The 18559-nt window shown below is 36.6% G+C and overlaps 4 protein-coding genes and 1 pseudogene across 5 annotated transcripts; 1 reads left to right on the plus strand and 4 right to left on the minus strand.

Moving 5' to 3' along the window:
* Positions 1 to 769, minus strand: LOC132169700 (germin-like protein subfamily 1 member 13 pseudogene; annotated as a pseudogene).
* A 1900-nt stretch (positions 770 to 2669) lies between these two features.
* LOC148589796 (germin-like protein subfamily 1 member 13) lies at positions 2670 to 3478 on the minus strand. Its single transcript, XM_088512387.1, has 2 exons — positions 3339 to 3478; positions 2670 to 3246 (listed from the first exon to the last, which is right to left on the minus strand). Exons 1-2 carry the CDS (start codon positions 3463 to 3465, stop codon positions 2711 to 2713), a joined length of 663 nt encoding a protein of 220 aa, XP_088368513.1. The 5' UTR covers positions 3466 to 3478; the 3' UTR covers positions 2670 to 2710.
* Positions 3479 to 6092: 2614 nt separating this feature from the next.
* On the minus strand, positions 6093 to 7043 carry LOC132171106 (germin-like protein subfamily 1 member 13). The gene is made up of 2 exons (XM_059582332.2): positions 6890 to 7043; positions 6093 to 6786 (listed from the first exon to the last, which is right to left on the minus strand). Exons 1-2 carry the CDS (start codon positions 7014 to 7016, stop codon positions 6251 to 6253), a joined length of 663 nt encoding a protein of 220 aa, XP_059438315.1. The 5' UTR covers positions 7017 to 7043; the 3' UTR covers positions 6093 to 6250.
* Positions 7044 to 11216: 4173 nt separating this feature from the next.
* LOC132171588 (germin-like protein subfamily 1 member 14) lies at positions 11217 to 12086 on the minus strand. Of its 2 annotated transcripts, none has more exons than XM_088516044.1 (2): positions 11960 to 12086; positions 11217 to 11845 (listed from the first exon to the last, which is right to left on the minus strand). In XM_088516044.1, exons 1-2 carry the CDS (start codon positions 12084 to 12086, stop codon positions 11310 to 11312), a joined length of 663 nt encoding a protein of 220 aa, XP_088372170.1. In that variant the 3' UTR covers positions 11217 to 11309. The 2 variants fall into 2 exon arrangements, with proteins under 2 accessions (XP_088372170.1, XP_088372171.1); XM_088516045.1 differs by having other exon boundaries at positions 11930 to 11960.
* Positions 12087 to 17003: 4917 nt separating this feature from the next.
* On the plus strand, positions 17004 to 17678 carry LOC132169701 (uncharacterized). Its single transcript, XM_059580689.1, has one exon. It carries the CDS (start codon positions 17004 to 17006, stop codon positions 17676 to 17678), a length of 675 nt encoding a protein of 224 aa, XP_059436672.1.
* Positions 17679 to 18559: the final 881 nt, after the last annotated feature.

Raw genomic sequence — 18559 nt, forward strand, 5'->3', positions numbered from 1 at the left:
TCAGAACTTTTTCTGAAGAGCTTCAATAAAATTCTTGTCAAGTTGGAAGGCCTTGGCTAGAACATTAGCATTCATGGGAGGATTAGATCCGAAAATAGCATTTACTATCGTGATGACACCTGTATTTTGGCTGCTCAAACCAGCAAAGGCTACAACATTAGTCTTTCCGACATTGAACTGAACGTGAATGAGATCAATTGGGGACACAAAGACATCTCCCTTCTTTAGTATTTTGGTGAAAAGACGATTCTCTGGGTTGGATGTGACGAAACCAACTAACAGAGTACCTTCTACGACTACCGGAATCTCTGTGGCACGAGGGTGAGTGTGAACGGCATTTTGGCCATATGGTCCATAGTAAATACGAACCAAAGATATGACTAGAGTGTTGAGGCCTAGGATTTGGTCCACATTCATAGTAGTGACATTCGACCCAACTTGATTGTCTGTATTTCCAGGAATTTGGAGCCCAGATTAGTAGAAATCATCAGCCCTGGTATCCTTCAAATCCTTGCAGAATTTTCCATTCACAAACACTACAAGAAACAATAGATTGTAAGATAGCATACAAGAGTAAGAAATCAGTAAAGATATACAGTAATGCTTGTAAGCAGAAAGGAATGAAAATAATTATATATATACCAGCAGACTTGGGGTCATCAACTACAACACAAATGTCCTGAAGAGGGCTGGGATCGAAGGCAGAGACAAGGGAGGATGCAAGGGACAAGAGAGCCACAATTGCAAGGAAATGGACTCCTTTCATCATATCTAAATAAGGTCTGTGTGTAACTTGGTGATGGGTGATAAAATATTGAATGGGAAACATGTGTATTATAGATAACTGCTATGGAAATGGTCATTGGTTCTGCTACAGAAAGTCTTGAGTGGTTATGGATATTTAATATTACAAGGACCAAGTTCTTTAACAACTAATGCAGACTTTTTAACCACGTTTTGATTTCTTCTTCTGATTCTGATTGCTATCGATCAATGCCTTAACATATTTGTAAAGAAGCTTTGGTCTTCAAATCTAGATTGCTGAAGATGTCGACCAATCAGCCGGTCTTGTTTATGATTGAAATCGTATTTCTCTTCAAAAGTCTTCTCGACCTTCCCACAAAAATCCATTTGCAGAAACACTGTTTTAGTCGGATCTGCTGTGATGGAGAAGCTTGCTTGCATTGTCATCTAGTATTGAGGTTTCTGAATATTTCTCCTCAGTAAATAAAGACTGCATGTGCTTTAATAATGCCTCGTTTTTCTCCTATCCATCCAGGACCAAACTTGAGTCCGACGGGCAAAACTCTTTCAATTTCTTTGAAGCAATCTTCCAAACTACAGGCCTAAGATCTGCTTCAAATCGCGTGATGCTTCTCGCATTACCATGGTCGAGCCACCCCAAAACCTTTGTGGGTGGTTTCGGCCACCTCTTTTTGACCATTAGGGGTGGCCGAACTACCCCCAATGGCCTTAGGGTTATGGGCACAACATTCTAGTCTCAGCTACCCCCAATGGCCAAAGTGGGGGTGGCCGATCACCGTCATGGGCCTATATGGGGTAGCCAGGCCATCCTATTATTTGCTTTTTAATTTATTTTTAGGATTTATTTAGTTGTTTATTTTTTTAATTATTTTTAGGACATGTGGCATGTTTACGTTATGACTTGTGGCAGTTTGTTAGTTTGGGCTGACGGATGTACTAAAATGGTCTTTACCCATAAGTTAGGTATCATCTATGATATGATTTGAAACCAAGGTAAGAAAAAAATAAATAAAAAAAGTGAAAACCTAAGTACTGAAAAGGTAATTAACCCTAATTTTATTTTCAAACTTTTCAAACGATGCAAAAGCCTTCTATAAAACCCGAGGGCAATTTTTTTGACATGTTCGCACAAGCGGAGGGAAAGGGGGTAGGGGGTTTCGAACTAGTGACCTCCGCTTCATAAAGGGTGATCTCCAGCCAATTGAGCGATCCCTTAGAAATATGAAGTTAAATTTTTAATGGGAAGTGAATCACTTGATGATCACATGGTAACTAACCCTCTAATTTCATTGTCCAAAATGTGAAAACTTAGGAGTCAATGAAAGGTATTTTAATAGAGGAATGCTAGGCTTACAAATAAGATTAAAAAAACTTTTACAACAGGATGTAGCACAACATAATTGGAAATGAGATAAATTCAAGTTTTGAGAAACCTAATCATATTGTGCCACATCATATTGTAAAAGTTTTTTTGTAAAATTTATTTGCAAGCATAGCATTTTTCATTTTAATAACCAAAATAAACATCACAATTTCTCTAAAACACCCTTAGGAACAGAAGTCTGAATTCAAGTTAAAAAGATGAGTTTAAACTTTTACAATAATATTATGATAAATTAAACCAAATTCCATCCTATATAGGCAAGTTATGGTTAAAATTCCACATAGACAAGTTGGAATTTGTCCATTTTTATATGCTTGACAAATATGGCTGGTTCAAAAAGGAGTTACGTCATTTAATTCAACCCCAATACTTTCTTACTGTGTTACACACACACACACGCAAAGAGAGAGATATGATCAGCAAATGTCAACATTATTTTATACTCCAACTCCCCTGAGGGAGAGTTACATAAGCAACCTTTTATTTTAAAATTGTAATGATGGAATGAGGAAAACTGGAAAAGGGTTCATAATAGTTTTATAAGTTTCTCTAAGTATCCCATCAGAACTTCTTTTGAAGATCTTTAATAATATTCTTGTCAAGTTGGAAGGCTTTGGCGAGAACATCAGAGTTGATGGGAGGATTAGATCCGAAAACAGCATTTGCTATCGTGATGACGCCTGCATTTTGGCTGCTCAAACCAGCAAAGGCTACAGCATTAGTCTTTCCCGCATTGAACTGAAAGTGAATGAGACCAATTGGGAACACAAATACATCTCCCTTCTTTAGAACTTTGGTGAAAAGACGATTCTCTGGGTTGGATGTGACAAAACCAACTAGCAGAGTACCTTCTACAACTACCAGAATCTCAGTCGCACGAGGGTGAATGTGGGGAGGATTTTGTCCATATGGTGCATAGTCAATACGAACCAAAGATATGCCTAGAGTGTTGAGGCCTGGGATTTGGTCCACATTCACAGTAGTGACATTTGACCCAACTCGATTGTCTGTATTTCCAGGAATTTGGAGCCCAGAGAAGTAGAAATCATCGGCCTTGGTATCCTTCAAATCCTTGCAGAATTTCCCATTCACAAACACTGCAGGAAACAATGGATTGCAATAGTAAGAAACCAATAAAGATACATAATAATGCTTGTAAGCAGAAAGTAATGAACATAATTATATATACCAGCAGATTTGGGGTCATCAATTGCAACACAAATGTCTTGAAGAGGGCTGGGATCGAAGGCAGAGACAAAGGAGGATGCAAGTGACAAGAGAGCAACAATTGCAAGGAAATGGACTCCTTTCATCATATCTAAATAAGCTTTGTGTGTAAATTGGTGATGGGTGATAAAATATTGAATGGGAAACATGTGTATTTATAGATAACTGCTATGGAAATGGTCATTGGTTCTGCTACACAAAGTCTTGAGTGGTTATGGATATTTAATATTACAAGTACCAAGTTCTTCAACAACTAACGCAGAATTTGAGCCTCCGTGGGTTTCTTCTTCTCATGCTTTCTCTTTGTTCTTGTTTGATTACTTCTTCTCATGCCACTTCAACGCCATAACATATTTAAAGGTTGTTTGGTCAATAAACAACCCAAGGACTCAAATCTAGATTGCTGAAGATGTCAAATGGGACGGTTTTGTTTATGATCGAAATCTTATTTCTCTTTGATTTATTCATCATACTATTATAATATATGATGACCCAAAAAGGCATGCACATGTATGTATCGGTTGTCCAAGTTTGTTCTTTATTATTATTATTATTATTATTTTCTTTTATAAATAATATCCTATTTTGATTCATTATCTTTGTCAACTACATGTACTAAGTTATTTTTATTTATTATCAAGAATGTACGATATATGGTGTCCATACTAATTAATATATATTTTCCATTAGAATATTACCGTCTAAAATACATTTCATGTTAGTCACTTCCAAAAAAAAAAAAATGTTGTAAGAGGTGGAATCACTTCTAAACTAATGATCAAGATACTAGACCATCTATATATAATGTCACGAGGCTAAAACAAAGAAAGCGAATTCTCACTAAAGTTACACTAAAATGTTTTTTGAAAAACAGTTTTTATTTTATTTTTTAGTGTTTGGTACAATCAAAAATCGTGGTCAAACAAAAAACATTTTTGGTTGACTACAAAAACCTTATTTAATTTTTGTAAATAGTTTATCTTTTTTAAAACCATAAATCGTTGTCCAAGTTTGAGCTTTTACGGAGGTTGCCGGAAGTCGTTGACTATCTTTCCTATTGTTTGAGGTCGCCAATCATTGCCCGCCATCATTTATTTTTCGTACAAGCTAAACGCTAAAAAATGTTTTTAATTGAAATCTTTTTTCTGAGAAATTAAATATTTTCCAACAAAAAACATTTTATGTCGAAACAAATGGAACCTTAGATCAAGTTTAGCTGAAAATGCAATAGCCAAAAAATTATAGCTTAAGGGTCCAAAAGTGGACTTTCCTGATGGGAGAACCCAATGATTTCTATCGATAGGAAATGGGAAAATAAAAAGGAAAATGGATAAATCAATCGCTAGAGGGGATCGAACCTCCAATTAATTACTTCAAAAGGGATCAACCTCCGGTTGCCTTAGGTAAAATTATGTTTGATCGATCTTCCCATAATTGCCATACGACTTTTACACTAAATTTTTAGAATAAAGCAAGACTTATTTAGGTAAGAAAATCTAAGGTTGAGCTTATTAGAGAACAACGTATTAGGGAATTAAAATCAAAATATGCCGATACAACTTATTAAGGAAATAAAAACTTAGGATTTCCTAACATTCTCCCACCGTTAAAAATAACCTTGCCCTCAAGGTTGATTACTAAGTGAAACATGTCTTCAATCCCATGGCAGCCACCATGTCCTTGTTAAGGGTAATGTCTTGTGATTGGCGTTTGGTAGAAGAGGAACAAGATAAAAAATTTATATATTGCTCATTTTACAGGACTTATCACCAAAAAAAAAAAAATTCCTAAATCAATATTACCCACCATGTAATCGAACCTCAGAATTTGGAGCAAACACCTCTCTACTGTCGTTTGACTTAGTAGAATCGATTCCCTTCCAATAAAGTGTTGCCAAATTTGATCATAACTTGTTACTTCCTCAGATTTTTCTTAAGGAAATTATTTTTCAAGAAAATGTTTTTCGTTGAAAATATTTTTTGAAAGAAAACATTTTACGCCGAAACAAATTGAGCCTTAAACTCAGCATCCAAAATAATCGAATTGCATCAATATTAGTAACACAATAAAGCATTCAAAATTCAATCAGAAATTAATCATACAAACTCTGTGGACATAATATTAATAGTCACTCTCTTCCTCAATATTTTTCAAGATCATCAATCAAGATCCATTCTTTGTACTATTGAGAGGGTATAAGCAATTTACGATGGAGAGGGGTGTGCCTGTCTATGTTGGGTTAAGGGGGAATGGGAGTTGCCACGGGTCGAAGGTTGGGGGAGATTCATTCCATTCCAAGCCATAAGCTAGTTCCGCTCCTGATTCCATGACCTTCTGATCATAAGGACATGGGTGCATGGAGGCAGTGACCGGTCGGTTTATACCGTCCCAATGCGAAGTGCCATCCCTAAGGTTGAGCCCTTACGCAATTCTTTGAGCAAAAGATTTTTATTTTGTCACATGAATTATGCACGTGAGACAAAAGAAGCTTCAGCTCAGACCTTAATGTTATTTCTATGTTTGAATCTGTCCTTTTTTATGCTTTTATTTTAGATGAATGGATTTCTCTAAATATGGCTGGTTCAAGCCAGTGACAATTGCTCCTAGTAGCCATTCAAAGAAGAGTTATGGCCTTCAATTCAACCACAACGCTCTTTCATATATCTATCTTTCTGTGTTTTAAACATTCATACAACAAGAGACAGAGAGAGAGAGAGAGAGAGACAAAGATGCTCAGCAAACTTCAATATTATTTTATACTTTCAACTCCATCTAGAGAGAGTTACATAAGCAATCTTTTATTTTAACATTGATATAATGGAATGAGGCAAAGACGCACTAATGTTTCAGAAGTTTCTCTAAATGTTGTCCAAATCAGAATTGCTTTTGAAGATATTCAATAACATTCTTGTCAAGTTGGAAGGCCTTGGTGAGAACATCAGGGTTGATAGGAGGATTGGACCCGAAAACCGCATTTGCAATCGTGATGACACCTGCATTTTGGCTGCTCAAACCAGCAAAGGCTACAGCATTAGTCTTTCCAGCGTTGAACTGGAAGTGAATAAGACCAATTGGGAACACAAAGACATCTCCCTTCTTTAGAACTTTGGTGAAAAGACGATTCTCTGGGTTGGATGTGACAAAACCAACTAACAGAGTACCTTCTACGACTACCAAAATCTCAGTGGCACGGGGATGAGTGTGGGGAGGATTTTGGCCATATGGTGCATAGTCAATGCGAACCAAAGATATGCCTAGAGTGTTGAGGCCTGGGATTTGATCCACATTCACAGTAGTGACATTTGACCCAACTCGATTGTCTGTATTTCCAGGAATTTGGAGCCCAGAGAAGTAGAAATCATCGGCCTTGGTATCCTTCAAATCCTTGCAGAATTTCCCATTCACGAACACTGCAGGAAACAATAGATTGCAAGATAGCATACATGATCAGTAAGAAACCAATAAAGATAGTAATGCTTCTAAGCAGAAAGTAATGAATATAATTATATATACCAGCAGACTTGGGGTCATCAATTGCAACACAAATGTCCTGAAGAGGGCTGGGATCGAAGGCAGAGACAAGAGAGGATGCAAGGGACAAGAGAGCAACAATTGCAAGGAAATGGACTCCTTTCATCATATCTAAGTATGCAATGTATTCTCTAATATTTTGGGTTAATGGTGATGGGTGATATATCTTGTATGGGAAACATGCCTATTTATAGAGAACCAATATGGAAATGGTCATTGTTTCTGCTACACCAAGTCTTCAGGCATCAATGGTTATCGAATTAATTAATGTGATAGGACGAAGTTCTTCAACAACTTGTGTAGACTTTTAACCTCCGTTGGCTTCTTCTCCTCATGCTTAACTCAAAACAAATAATTGACAAGTTCTCATTATCATTATTTAATTGGGGCATGCCACTTCAACGCCATAACATATTATTAAAGGAGCACTCAAATCTAGATTGCTGAAGATGTCAAATGAGACGGTTTTGTTTATGAAAACTTGATTTATCAGAGAGAGAGAGAGACGTTTGCTAGAACTGGTGGACAATGATTGCATATCTTGAAGTTTTAATATATTTTTTCTTTTGCTTTTTGGTGAAAAAGAGATTTATTACAATTTACAATAAATAAAACATATATAAGGTTCAATAAAGTCTGACCATGGCGGAAATATCCTTGTGAAATATTCTCATTTGTCACCCAGTCAACAGCTTGAGACGGCTTCTTCTTTTTTTTCTTTTTTTTTTTTTTCCTTTTTTCTTTTTTAAAAAAATAAAAAAGTATTCAAGAGCATATTACGTATTTTTAAAGTCGAGGTCGAGTTTTGTCAAAGTAGGAGAGAATGATGAGGAACAAGACAAAATCAATTATTTTTTAATTTTATTAATTAATTATGTGATAAATATTTAATTTTGTATACATTTTAAAAGTTGTCTTATTTATTTATTTTTATGAATAATCTAGAGTAAATATTTCATTATGTGAATGCACTTTTACGGGATTTGCATTCTTAGTTTTAAGTACGTTGAATGTTACTTTTTATGTGAAGGATATGATTCATGAAATCTTAACTGAACTTTATTCCATTTTGCCTTCAATATATATATATAAAACATTTGAGCATATGACCTAATGTTGTACATATAATATATAAGTTATAGTAGTTTTCAAGAACCATGTTTAGTTCACTTTTCATGTTTCTACTTGGAATTTAGGTAACAAGGATGAAGAGATTGGTGTTCTTGTGTTAATTAATGATTAATTGCGAGGCCTTTCACTATTTGCAATATTTAAAATCACAAAACATGAGTCTCAGAAATAAGGGTAAAGTGTATGTTAATTAACTAATCTCTATCTCCCTAATTATTAATTTACACACTCAGGGATTTTGACCTCAGAACTTTACCCTCCACTCTATTCTTAAATGGGAGGAGTTGTCATATAAGATACCTTTAGGGTTGTAATCGAGTCAAGCCGAGTCGAGCTTGACCTATTTAGGCTCGGATTGAACCCAAGTACCACTACTCTAGTTTGGCTCTAGATTTACTTTCTACATTCATGATGTTTGAGAATGAGAGTTATCTGAATCCGTCATGGTCTACACTAATGACTCATTTGATGGTATACATGTTTGTTCAATCGATGTGCTTAAAACCATTTTCTTTTATGGTATGACAATGTGATGTAGCGTGACGTCATGGGATGCAAAGATAAACAGCAAGAAGAAGGGATAACTATTGCTTAGATCTTGAATCTATCAAAGATATAAAAAATCTTCTCAAAACGCTAGAGTCTATTTAGAGTTTAAAGGAAAATAATGAAAAAACTCAACTCTGAACTTTCTTATTGATAAAAACTAAATAATAATAATAATAATCTACGTTCTGGAGGCTATAAGCATGTATTTATAGCCCCCAAACTCCTACCCCTAGTAGTAAAAAGAGATTAAGTCGGTTTAGACTTCTACGCAGGCCGTTCGAATGGGACATACCTCCGTTCAAACGGTCACAAAATAAACTGAAACTTAATTACGTAAAACAACTGGCTGTTCGAACGGAACAAACTTCCATTTGGATGGTCCTAAATTAAAACTGGAAACTAAGTATGAAACTGAAAGGTAACATAGGCGTTCAAATGGCTGTCGAACGGACGCCTCAGGTTTTAGGATGGGAACTTCCAGAGGGTTGGCCATTCAGACAACCTTCGAACGGGACATCGAACGGATGCCTCTGGAATTACTACAGAGAGTCCCCATGAGTGGCCCATTCAGACGAGCTATCGAATAGTAGTCCTTGCGATTGCTTTTCCAGCTCTTCTGCCCACGTCTGTGCTCTCGTCTTGACTCCCCTTCCTAGCACGGCTCCCTGGGGTCCCTTCACACTTACATCTGCACGAGTCTTCCTCATGAGTTTCCAAGCACTCCGATCTACATCACAATGTCTTATATTAATAACTATTTAAATGCTGATGCAAATTGGAATTGTGTGTTAGAGTTTAGAAACCAGACCTATGTAATTATGCAGCATAGAAATACTGTTAGTGTAGCTTATTTACCCCGATTCTCCTACAAATAAGAGTTTTTGTATTAAAAATATTATCAAAGAATAAGAGCAAGACATAGCCTTTTTAGGTTCTTACCTAGTATTAATGTAGGTGTCTAATGTCGAACCACCTATAAATATCTATCTCCGATTTCTTTCTTCATTCCGATTTTGTATCAACTTAATTTCCATTGCATTATGAGTTTCTTCAATATCCACTTCTTGGGAGCTTTCTAGTCAATTTGAGGTGCATTGTATATGTAACCAAGAAGCTGGGCTGTAACGTTAGGTTAGTTTTCTTTCATCTTTGAATCCCTTCTCCATGCACTAAGATTTTGACAAGTAGATTGCTGATGCAACTAAATTTTCAAAAACCAGAACCAAAGTGGAGTTAAAACTCTCTCACTAATCGATTTTCTGTACTTGTAGGCTCTTTATCATAAAGGAAATCCAAGAGTTTAGGAGTCCTACAGATGGTGAGACTTGAATGTTTTATGGATTGTGGTTGCACCCAAGTCTATAGAGAAAGGGCTTGATCAGATCCTTCGTGGAAAATCTAAGACTCCAAGGATCCTTGAAGCAAGCAAGAATTAAAAAGGAAAGCTGTCACTCAGACAAATTGGTGGTGGGTAGTTAGCTCAGGGTTCAAATGACTTGACCCCCAAGATATCTAATTTAAGGTTGTCTTTACGAAGGCTCCCGGTTAAAGTATGATTAAATTGTTAATTTTATCTCTTCCTATAAGTTTCAACTTTTAGGAAAATTGGTTATTTAACATGGTATTAGACTTAAAGGTCATACTTTTGAACCATGATTCCATTAATTCACCATCCATTTAAATTAAATATTTCACGTGTTGAGCATCAAATATTAAAAGAAAGTTTGAGCCCACTTGTGAGGATGAGTGTTAAAGTATTGATTAACTGATTAAATTAAATTTACTTCTTTTTATAAGCTTGAGCTTTTAGAAGTACTAATAATTTAACACTCCCCAAGAAAGTGAGCTTCATTGTGCAAATGCAGCTTTGGCTAGTGTCTCCTTCTTTCCATTTGGAAATTGCTACAATATTAGGCAGTGGCTGCACTTGCAAGTTTTTGAAGATGGTGCTCATGTGAATAGAATTTAGGATAATATCCGGAGACAAATATATATATATATAAAAGATAAAAAAAATTTATGTTATGGGATTATAAATGAAAATGAACCAGAATTTCTGCACCAGTGAAGTAAATTATTAGTGATGGTGCTCTCTTATGGGAAAGTCCTTGTAGTCACATTTGGTTAGTGTCTAACCAACTCATAATGTTGTGAAATCAATATTAGTGTATTTGAACTCATCAGTATTGTGATTGCAAAATCACAAAACTGATGAAATGAGAAGAGTTCAATTTAAAATTCCTTGACTTTGTGAAAAAATTATTATTTTTGTGAAGTAGAGAAGAATTTTAAATAAGATGATGAAGAGTTTTGAAAAAGTGTAAAGTTAAAATAGAAAAAAAGTGATTTTTCTACTTAAAATTTAGATAAAGAATACATAGGTTGATGTGAATGCTCGAATGGTTGAAAAGCTTTTGAAAAATTGAGGCTCGTGCCATGGTCTTAGTCTGTGAAGTGGTTAATATGACCAAAAAAAAAAAAGAAGAATAGGCTCCTTATATCTTTATATCATTTATTTCTTTGAGATGTTATATATATATATATAGAGAGAGAGAGAGAGAGAGAGAGAGATGCACACTTAACAACAAAAGTCAACATTATTTTATACTCCAAATCCACGTTGAAAAAATTATACAAGCAACTTCCTTTAATTTTAATATTATTATAACGAAATAAGGCAGCCATCATAATTGTTTAAGAAGTTACTCTAAATGTTGTACAATTAGAATTTTTTCTGAAGATCTTCAATGATATTCTTGTCAAGTTGGAAGGCCTTGGCGAGAATATCAGGATTGATGGGAGGATTAGATCCGAAAATAGCGTTTGCTATCGTGATGACACCTGCATTTTGGCTGCTCAAACTAGCAAAGGCTACGGCATTTGTTTTTCCCACATTGAACTGAAAGTGAATGAGACCAATTGGGAACACGAAGACATCTCCCTTATTTAGAACTTTGGTGAAAAGGCGATTCTCTGGATTGGATGTGACGAAACCAACCAACAGAGTACCTTCTACGACTACCAGAATCTCAGTGGCACGAGGGTGAGTGTGGGGAGGATTTTGGCCATATGGTGCATAGTCAATGCGAACCAAAGATATGCCTAGAGTGTTGAGGCCTGGTATTTGTTCCACATTCACAGTAGTGACATTCGATCCTACTTTATTATCTGTATTTCCAGGTTTTTGGAGCCCAGAGAAGAAGAAATCTTCGGCCTTGGCATACTTCAAATCCTTGCAGAATTTTCCATTCACAAACACTGCAGGAAACAATATATTGCATGCACACAAGATCAGCAAGAAACCAATAATAATGATAGTAATGCATAGTAATGCTTGTAAGCAGAAAGTAATAAACATAATTATATATATACCAGCAGACTTGGGGTCATCAATTGCAACACAAATGTCTTGCAGAGGGCTGGGATCGAAGGCAGAGACAAGGGAGGATGCAAGTGACAAGAGAGCCACAATTGCAAGGAAATGGACTCCTTTCATCATATCTAAGTAAAATATGTATTCTCTAATATTTTGGTTTGGTGATGGGTGATATATCTTGTATGGGAAACATGCCTATTTATAGAGAACTAATATGGAAATGGTCATTGTTTCTGCTATACCAAGTCTATAGACATCAATTGTTATCGATTTAATGTGGTAAGGACGAAGTTCATCAACAACTACTGTAGACTTTTAGCATCCCATTGGTTTATTCTTCTCACGCATGCGTTTTCTTTATTCTCAATTGATTACTTCCTACGCTTAACTAAACAAATAAAAGACCAGTCGACGTTTTTTAATTGGGTCTTATCACTTCAACGCCTTATCATATTAATTTGTAAAGGTTCTCTCGACTCAAATTAATCTAGATTCTTGAAGATGTCAAATGAGACGGTTTTGTTTATGAAAACTTAATTCATCAAATAATAATAATAATAAATTAAGAAGAATAAAATAAGCGAAGAGGAAAAGAAAGTTTTTCCCATTCCCATTCTAATTCGATTTCTGGGAAGCATGCACAATGCAGTTTCCAACTTGATCATCTTGATCCACTTGAGGATCAAGAAGAGAAAAGATGGGTTTTAATATATTTTAGGTGGGTATTCTTAAAACTTTTTTCATTCCCACTAAAAAAAGGGTAAATATTGTGCCAAATATTTTTTAAGCGAAATCGCGATTTTTGTATAAATTCCAAGCATCCTCTAATCTGCTTATAGAAATCACGATTTTTTTCCAATTTTAAAATTTGTGTTTTTAAAATCGTAATTCCAAACATTCTAAATTGCGATTTGGTTTAAAAATGTACTCACAAACGGACCCCTAGAAAAAATCAATTCGCAATTCAGGCTCCGTTTACTTCGACGTAAAATAGTTTCGAGAAAATGAATTTCGTATTTTACGGTGTTTACTTCGACGTAAAATAGTGATCAACGGAAAATATTTTTCTTTTGACCGAAAATTCTTCTTTAATTTTCGGAAAATGGTTTACGGTTTTCAAAACCGTAAACCATTTTCCGACTATGAGCATCTCATTCATAAATTGATGGACCTTGCCAAGACCTGCCCAAAACCTTGCCGGGACTTAACCGGGACCCGCCTGGGACCTAACCGGGACTTGTCCGGGTTAGGTCCACAGATAAAGCCCAAAGGGTTACATTAAGCTCTTATTGAATGATTGTTTACAATACAGAATGCTCTATTTATAGAGCTTACACATAAATGTAAGCTTAACCAAATCCCCTAATTTAAGGTGATCAAATCATAATCAAATCTCTAAATTAGGCTAATCTAATCTTCATCAATCGTAATCAAATCCCTAACTTTAGGGTCATTCAAATATACTCTAACATCCTCCCTCAAACTCAAGGATGAAGATCTTGAAACCTTTAGTTTGACATTTTTTTTTTTTTTTTTTTTTTTTTGAGATAGCAAAACAATACAAAAGAGTGTCATCTATGGGCCAAAAAAGAGAGCTAACTTTGGGCTAAAATGAGAGCCAATTGTAGGCAAAAGTGGGCTTGGGTTTTAAACAATACCACATAGCCAAATAAAATGAAAGCCAACTTTAGGTTGAAGTGAACGCTAACTATGAGTTGAAATGGCCTGAGTTTTAAACAATACCACAGAGCTGAGGAAAAATAGGCCAACTATGGGCCAATGGATGGGCAACTTGGCCTCTTTTGAATTTTGGTGGGCAACTTGGGCCCTTTTTGTATTTTTTTATTTTTTAAGGACTCTATTTACATAAGTTGGGATAAGAATAACCTTATTCCCATAACCAAACAGCTCCTGGTATAACAACTAAACAAAAATATCATATTTCTAAACTAGAATAGCAATAACTTTGCACTTAAGTGAGGATAACTCACACCTGGAACCAAACACACTTCATCTTCTTCAAATTCTTATCTCACGACTGGGCCTTTTTCTTCTTTTCTCTCTAAGCCAAGATCAACTGAATGGAGGTTGGAAGATCAACGGTGCAGCTGGAATGGTGGCAGGCTGCGCCGGAAGGCTGTCGTACGGCTGAAGGGAGCAGGGCCTTCACGGGCTTGGATGGCGGCGGTGACTGGATGGGGCGAACAGGAAATAGGGCTGGGATGTCGGATCCGGTAGTAACAATGGCCGCTGGACAGCTGGGTGTTGGTGGAGACTCCAAAGGCGAACGACACCGTTCAGTTCTACAAGGCCGTGTTTGGTGCTGAGGAAGGTGCGGCGGCTGGCAGCGACGTGTTGGTCTTCGACTGGCTTGGCGGCAACGAGCTGAATGGAGCCGTGGAAGGCCAGACATAGCGTGGGAATTGCTGGGCTGTGAGCGGGAATGGAAGACGGTGGCTGGCGGCATTCACCCGATGTTGGCAAAAGGGCAACAGCAGAGTAGGACGCAGTCGTGCAAATTTTCTTTTCTTTTTATTTATTTTTTTTTTCAAGAAACAAAAATAAATTGAAGGAAAAAGAAATTCACAAGACCATTAGATCGTAGAATGGCGTTAGCCTATTACTTTGAAACCATGTTAAAAATTGGTCTTGGGCCTAACTCAACCCAAAAGCTAGCTCAAGAGTTGAGGTTTCCCCTCAATCTTATAAATGGCACATCTCCTTAATACCCAAGCAATGTGGACTTCCAACACACCCCCTCACGTGTAGCGGGAAGACATCCAAGCCAACACGTGTAGCAATGGGAGACGGTGGGCCACAGTTAATTGGGATATGCTCTGATACCATATTAGAAATGGGTCTTGGACCTTTTTCTTCTTTTCTTTCTAAGCCAAGATCAACTGAATGGAGGTTGGAAGATCAATGGTGTGGCTGGAATGGTGGCAGGCGGCGCCGGAAGGCTGTTGTGTGGCTGAAGGGAGCAGGGGCTTCATGGGCTTGGATGGCAGCGGTGACTGGATGGGGCGAACAAGAAACGGGGCTGGGATGCCGGATCCGGTAGTAACGGTGGCCGCTGGACAGCTGGGTGCTGGTGGAGACTCCAAAGGCGAACGAAGCCGTGCAGTTCTACAAGGCCGTGTTTGGTGCTGAGGAAGGTGTGACGGCTGGGTGGCAACGGGCTGGTCTTCGACTGGCTTGGTGTCGACGAGCTGGATGGAGCCGTGGAAGGCCAAACATAGCGTGGGAAATGGTCATTGGTTCTGCCACACCAAGTCTTGAGTGGCTATGGATTTAATATAAAAAGGTACCAAGTTCTTTAACAACTACTGCGCACATATACTTTTAACCACGTTTTGGTTGCTTCTTCTTTGTTCTTAATTAATTCATTCAATTCCGTAATATATTTGTGAAGGTGGTTAATTTTGTCAATTAACAACCAAATTGATGCACCCGATTAAAACCCACTCCAAAGTCCAAAACCATGCATGATCCTTACAGGAAATTCATAAATATAAATATATATTTACTAAGTACCACGCTGATTACCAATCTTGGGTAATCTCTATAAATCAATGGGCCTCGATGCGTAGACTATATGCTCTAAGCCTCAACAACTTTTCGTCCTGCTTTCTCCAGAACAAACGCCATCGTTTGTATAAAATTAAATCTGGACTAATCAAATTTTAGTATCCATATAAATTGTACAAAAAAGTTATATTCATGGGAAAGAAGAAAAAACAAAATGAAACTGATAAATTGTACAAAAAAGTTAATCCGAGTATATCAACTTAAAAGTTGGTCCCTACTTAGTGCCGGTATCAGTTCAATTGGTAACAGGAGGAGTACGTATTTTCGCCCATCAAACCTAAAATTCAGTTAAGTCGGTTAATTAACCCACTTTATATGAACAAGAATAAATTTCGATTACTTCGGTTAAGGTGTTTAATTGTCTGTGAGTTAAGTTGGTTTGTCGTGGGCTTTTTATATTGGGTGAAAACTTACTTTTATGGGCCAAAATTGATTTTTTTTTTTTTGGGTCCAAATAAATGGTTGTTTTTTGGACTAAACCAGTGTGTTATTGGGACACATGTTTTTGGGCTAAACAAGTGATGCAAAAAAACTATTGAGAGCCAAAGTCAGTTAAGTCGGTTTGGTTTGGTTTGGTTAACTGACGAAATAAATTTTTTACCGCCTAACGAACCAATTTTTTACCCCCCAACTCATAAGGAAAAAAACAAATGAAGGTAAAAAAAAAAAAAAATTTATAGAGTAATTTTTTTTTTTTTTGGGGCATATCAGCCCCAAGCAATACAGTTTGTTAGCCCTTGGCCCCTACTCATAATAAACTCTGCCTCCGTCCGTGGTAGTCGGCAATTAGATATTCTGCTCACCCTTAGTCCTAATTAAACAACCTTTAATCTCTTTCCTTGTATTTTGATGGATATCATGAACGGCCTCATGTACATGTTCATGCATACTGGAGTATTGAACGTGTAACTGAAAAAGAGTGAAAACTTTGGAATAGTATAAACATATTATCTAGATGGAACATTCAAGTTTAAAAGGTAAAATTAAGGTCCGCAAGAGATAATTCAATCCGCTGAAAATCACACCTCATGTAGTACAGATTACTAACCAAATCTCTCTTCTTCTTCTTTTGTGGACATGTAAAAAATTAAAAAAAATTAAAAAAAAAAAAAAAAAAAGGAGGATAAATTTCTTTCCCTGTATAACTAATCATTTTTAAAAATTTAATACAATTATAAAATAAGGTTAATACATTAATACAAAAATAAGTGTAATTAAGAGGATAAAGAAATGGTAGCGTACGTTATCCAAAAAACAAACCCAAAAAAAAAAAAAAACCGTAACCCACCGACTCAAATTTGAAATTCCTTGAATTACGATCCTCTCTTCGATTTCCAGGATACTTTCCTTATCTTCCAAGTATTTAAGTTAAGCCCAACGGTTTCTCTTCAACAATTCAACTCTATATATTCATCATATTCCATCGGCTTCTTCAATTCCTTTCCCGCCGACATGGAATTTGACAACTACTGCAGCGCTCTGCCGCTAGATATTGTAATGCCCGAAGACGACGACGATGATGCCTCCTCTGACGTGGACTTCGTCGTCGAGATGGAAGCTTCACATACTTACGTCCCTCACTCCATGCTTGAAGACGATTCCGGTGATCTGCAGCTTTTGGATAACCTCGAAAGCGAGACATTCCGGAAAACATTCAAGGTGAAGCGCGAGGCTATTCTGCATCAACCCACGTCTACCGTATCCGACATGCTTTTTGAAGTCGGCGTCCCCTTGGGGATTCAAGAATTCATGGTACAAAGAATCTTGGGTTGCGCGAATGACATGGCGAGACAGAAACGCTACGCCGGTCGGAAGGTTCTGAGGATGCGTGTAACGGCTGAGGTGACGCAGTTCGTCGATGACGATTTTGTTTTGGGGCTGGCCGTCGACGACCGGATTTGTGGGTTGATTCCGGCCAGTGAGTCGTCAATTGCAGCGTTGGAGAAGGTGGAGATTGAACAAGGAACGGGGGAGACGTGTAGTATCTGTTTGGAAGAGCTCATCGGTGGTGCGGCAGCCGCTCGCATGCCATGTATGCACCTGTTTGATCAAAACTGCATCGAGAATTGGCTGCAGAGGAATAATTTTTGCCCGCTTTGTCGATTCAAGTTGCCCGCCCGTGAATGATTTGTATGAATTGATTAGGAATTTTGTTTAGAAAAATTATATATAATTCTCATTGTCAATTACGAATGTTTTAAATTTTTTTAATAACTTTTTATTTTTATTTTTAATTAAGCATATGGACATGTGCCAATATTTTAAGGGGATGATGTAATTCTGTCATCTGAAGCTAAAAATAGGTTTAATTTTTTTTGGGGACAAATGAAAAATATGGGAGGAGTATAGTATGTTGCCAAATACACCCATTGCTACATAGAAGCAATTCAATTTAATAACCTACTAAACTTTTTCTTAACATTAGCTGATGTAATAGTCACTTAAAACATGACACATTAATCGGCGTAATAAGCCGGCGTGATGAATAACATTACTCTTTTAAGTTGTGCCCCAAAAAAGATAAAAGAAGACAGGGGAAGATCTTTATTCTATTTTCATTTCCATCCCTCTCTTGTCATGGTAATTTAGAGGTTACACGGAAAGAATTTGTGACTTGAATATTATACTTTTTCAAGAATTGCCTTGAATGACTACAGAATTTTGTGGTTCTATGTCAGTATGCTTTTAAATCTGATTAGGATCCTCTATAATTTCAAAAAAAAAAAAAAAAAAAATTGTAATTTCTCAAATTACAAGATTTAGGCCGGTTCTTTACATGGAAATGCTTGTGAAATGCAACCTATTAAAATTGTGGCATGTTATCGAGGTTGCCAGAAATAATTTATCTCTGGAAAGACTTATTTTTTACTTTTGGAGAGACGCTTCTTTTTCAAAAAACCAAAAGATAATTTTTTGCTCAAAATTTTTTTACAACATAGAGAGTAAAAACCTAATAAAAATATACTCAATTTTTAACTATAACATGCCACATTTTTAATATATGACAT

The sequence above is a fragment of the Corylus avellana genome, chromosome 1, assembly GCF_965113065.1.
Source record: "Corylus avellana chromosome 1, dhCorAvel1.hap1.2, whole genome shotgun sequence".
Classification (NCBI taxonomy): Eukaryota; Viridiplantae; Streptophyta; class Magnoliopsida; order Fagales; family Betulaceae; genus Corylus; species Corylus avellana.

Coding starts and splice junctions, on each gene's coding strand:
- LOC148589796 (XM_088512387.1), bottom strand. CDS start 3,465: ATGATGAAAGGAGTCCATTTCCTTGCAATTGTTGCTCTCTTGTCACTT. Junction 3,247..3,338: donor TGATGACCCCAAATCTGCTG/GTATATATAATT, acceptor TGTTTCCTGCAG/TGTTTGTGAATGGGAAATTC.
- LOC132171106 (XM_059582332.2), bottom strand. CDS start 7,016: ATGATGAAAGGAGTCCATTTCCTTGCAATTGTTGCTCTCTTGTCCCTT. Junction 6,787..6,889: donor TGATGACCCCAAGTCTGCTG/GTATATATAATT, acceptor TGTTTCCTGCAG/TGTTCGTGAATGGGAAATTC.
- LOC132171588 (XM_088516044.1), bottom strand. CDS start 12,086: ATGATGAAAGGAGTCCATTTCCTTGCAATTGTGGCTCTCTTGTCACTT. Junction 11,846..11,959: donor TGATGACCCCAAGTCTGCTG/GTATATATATAA, acceptor TGTTTCCTGCAG/TGTTTGTGAATGGAAAATTC.
- LOC132169701 (XM_059580689.1), top strand. CDS start 17,004: ATGGAATTTGACAACTACTGCAGCGCTCTGCCGCTAGATATTGTAATG.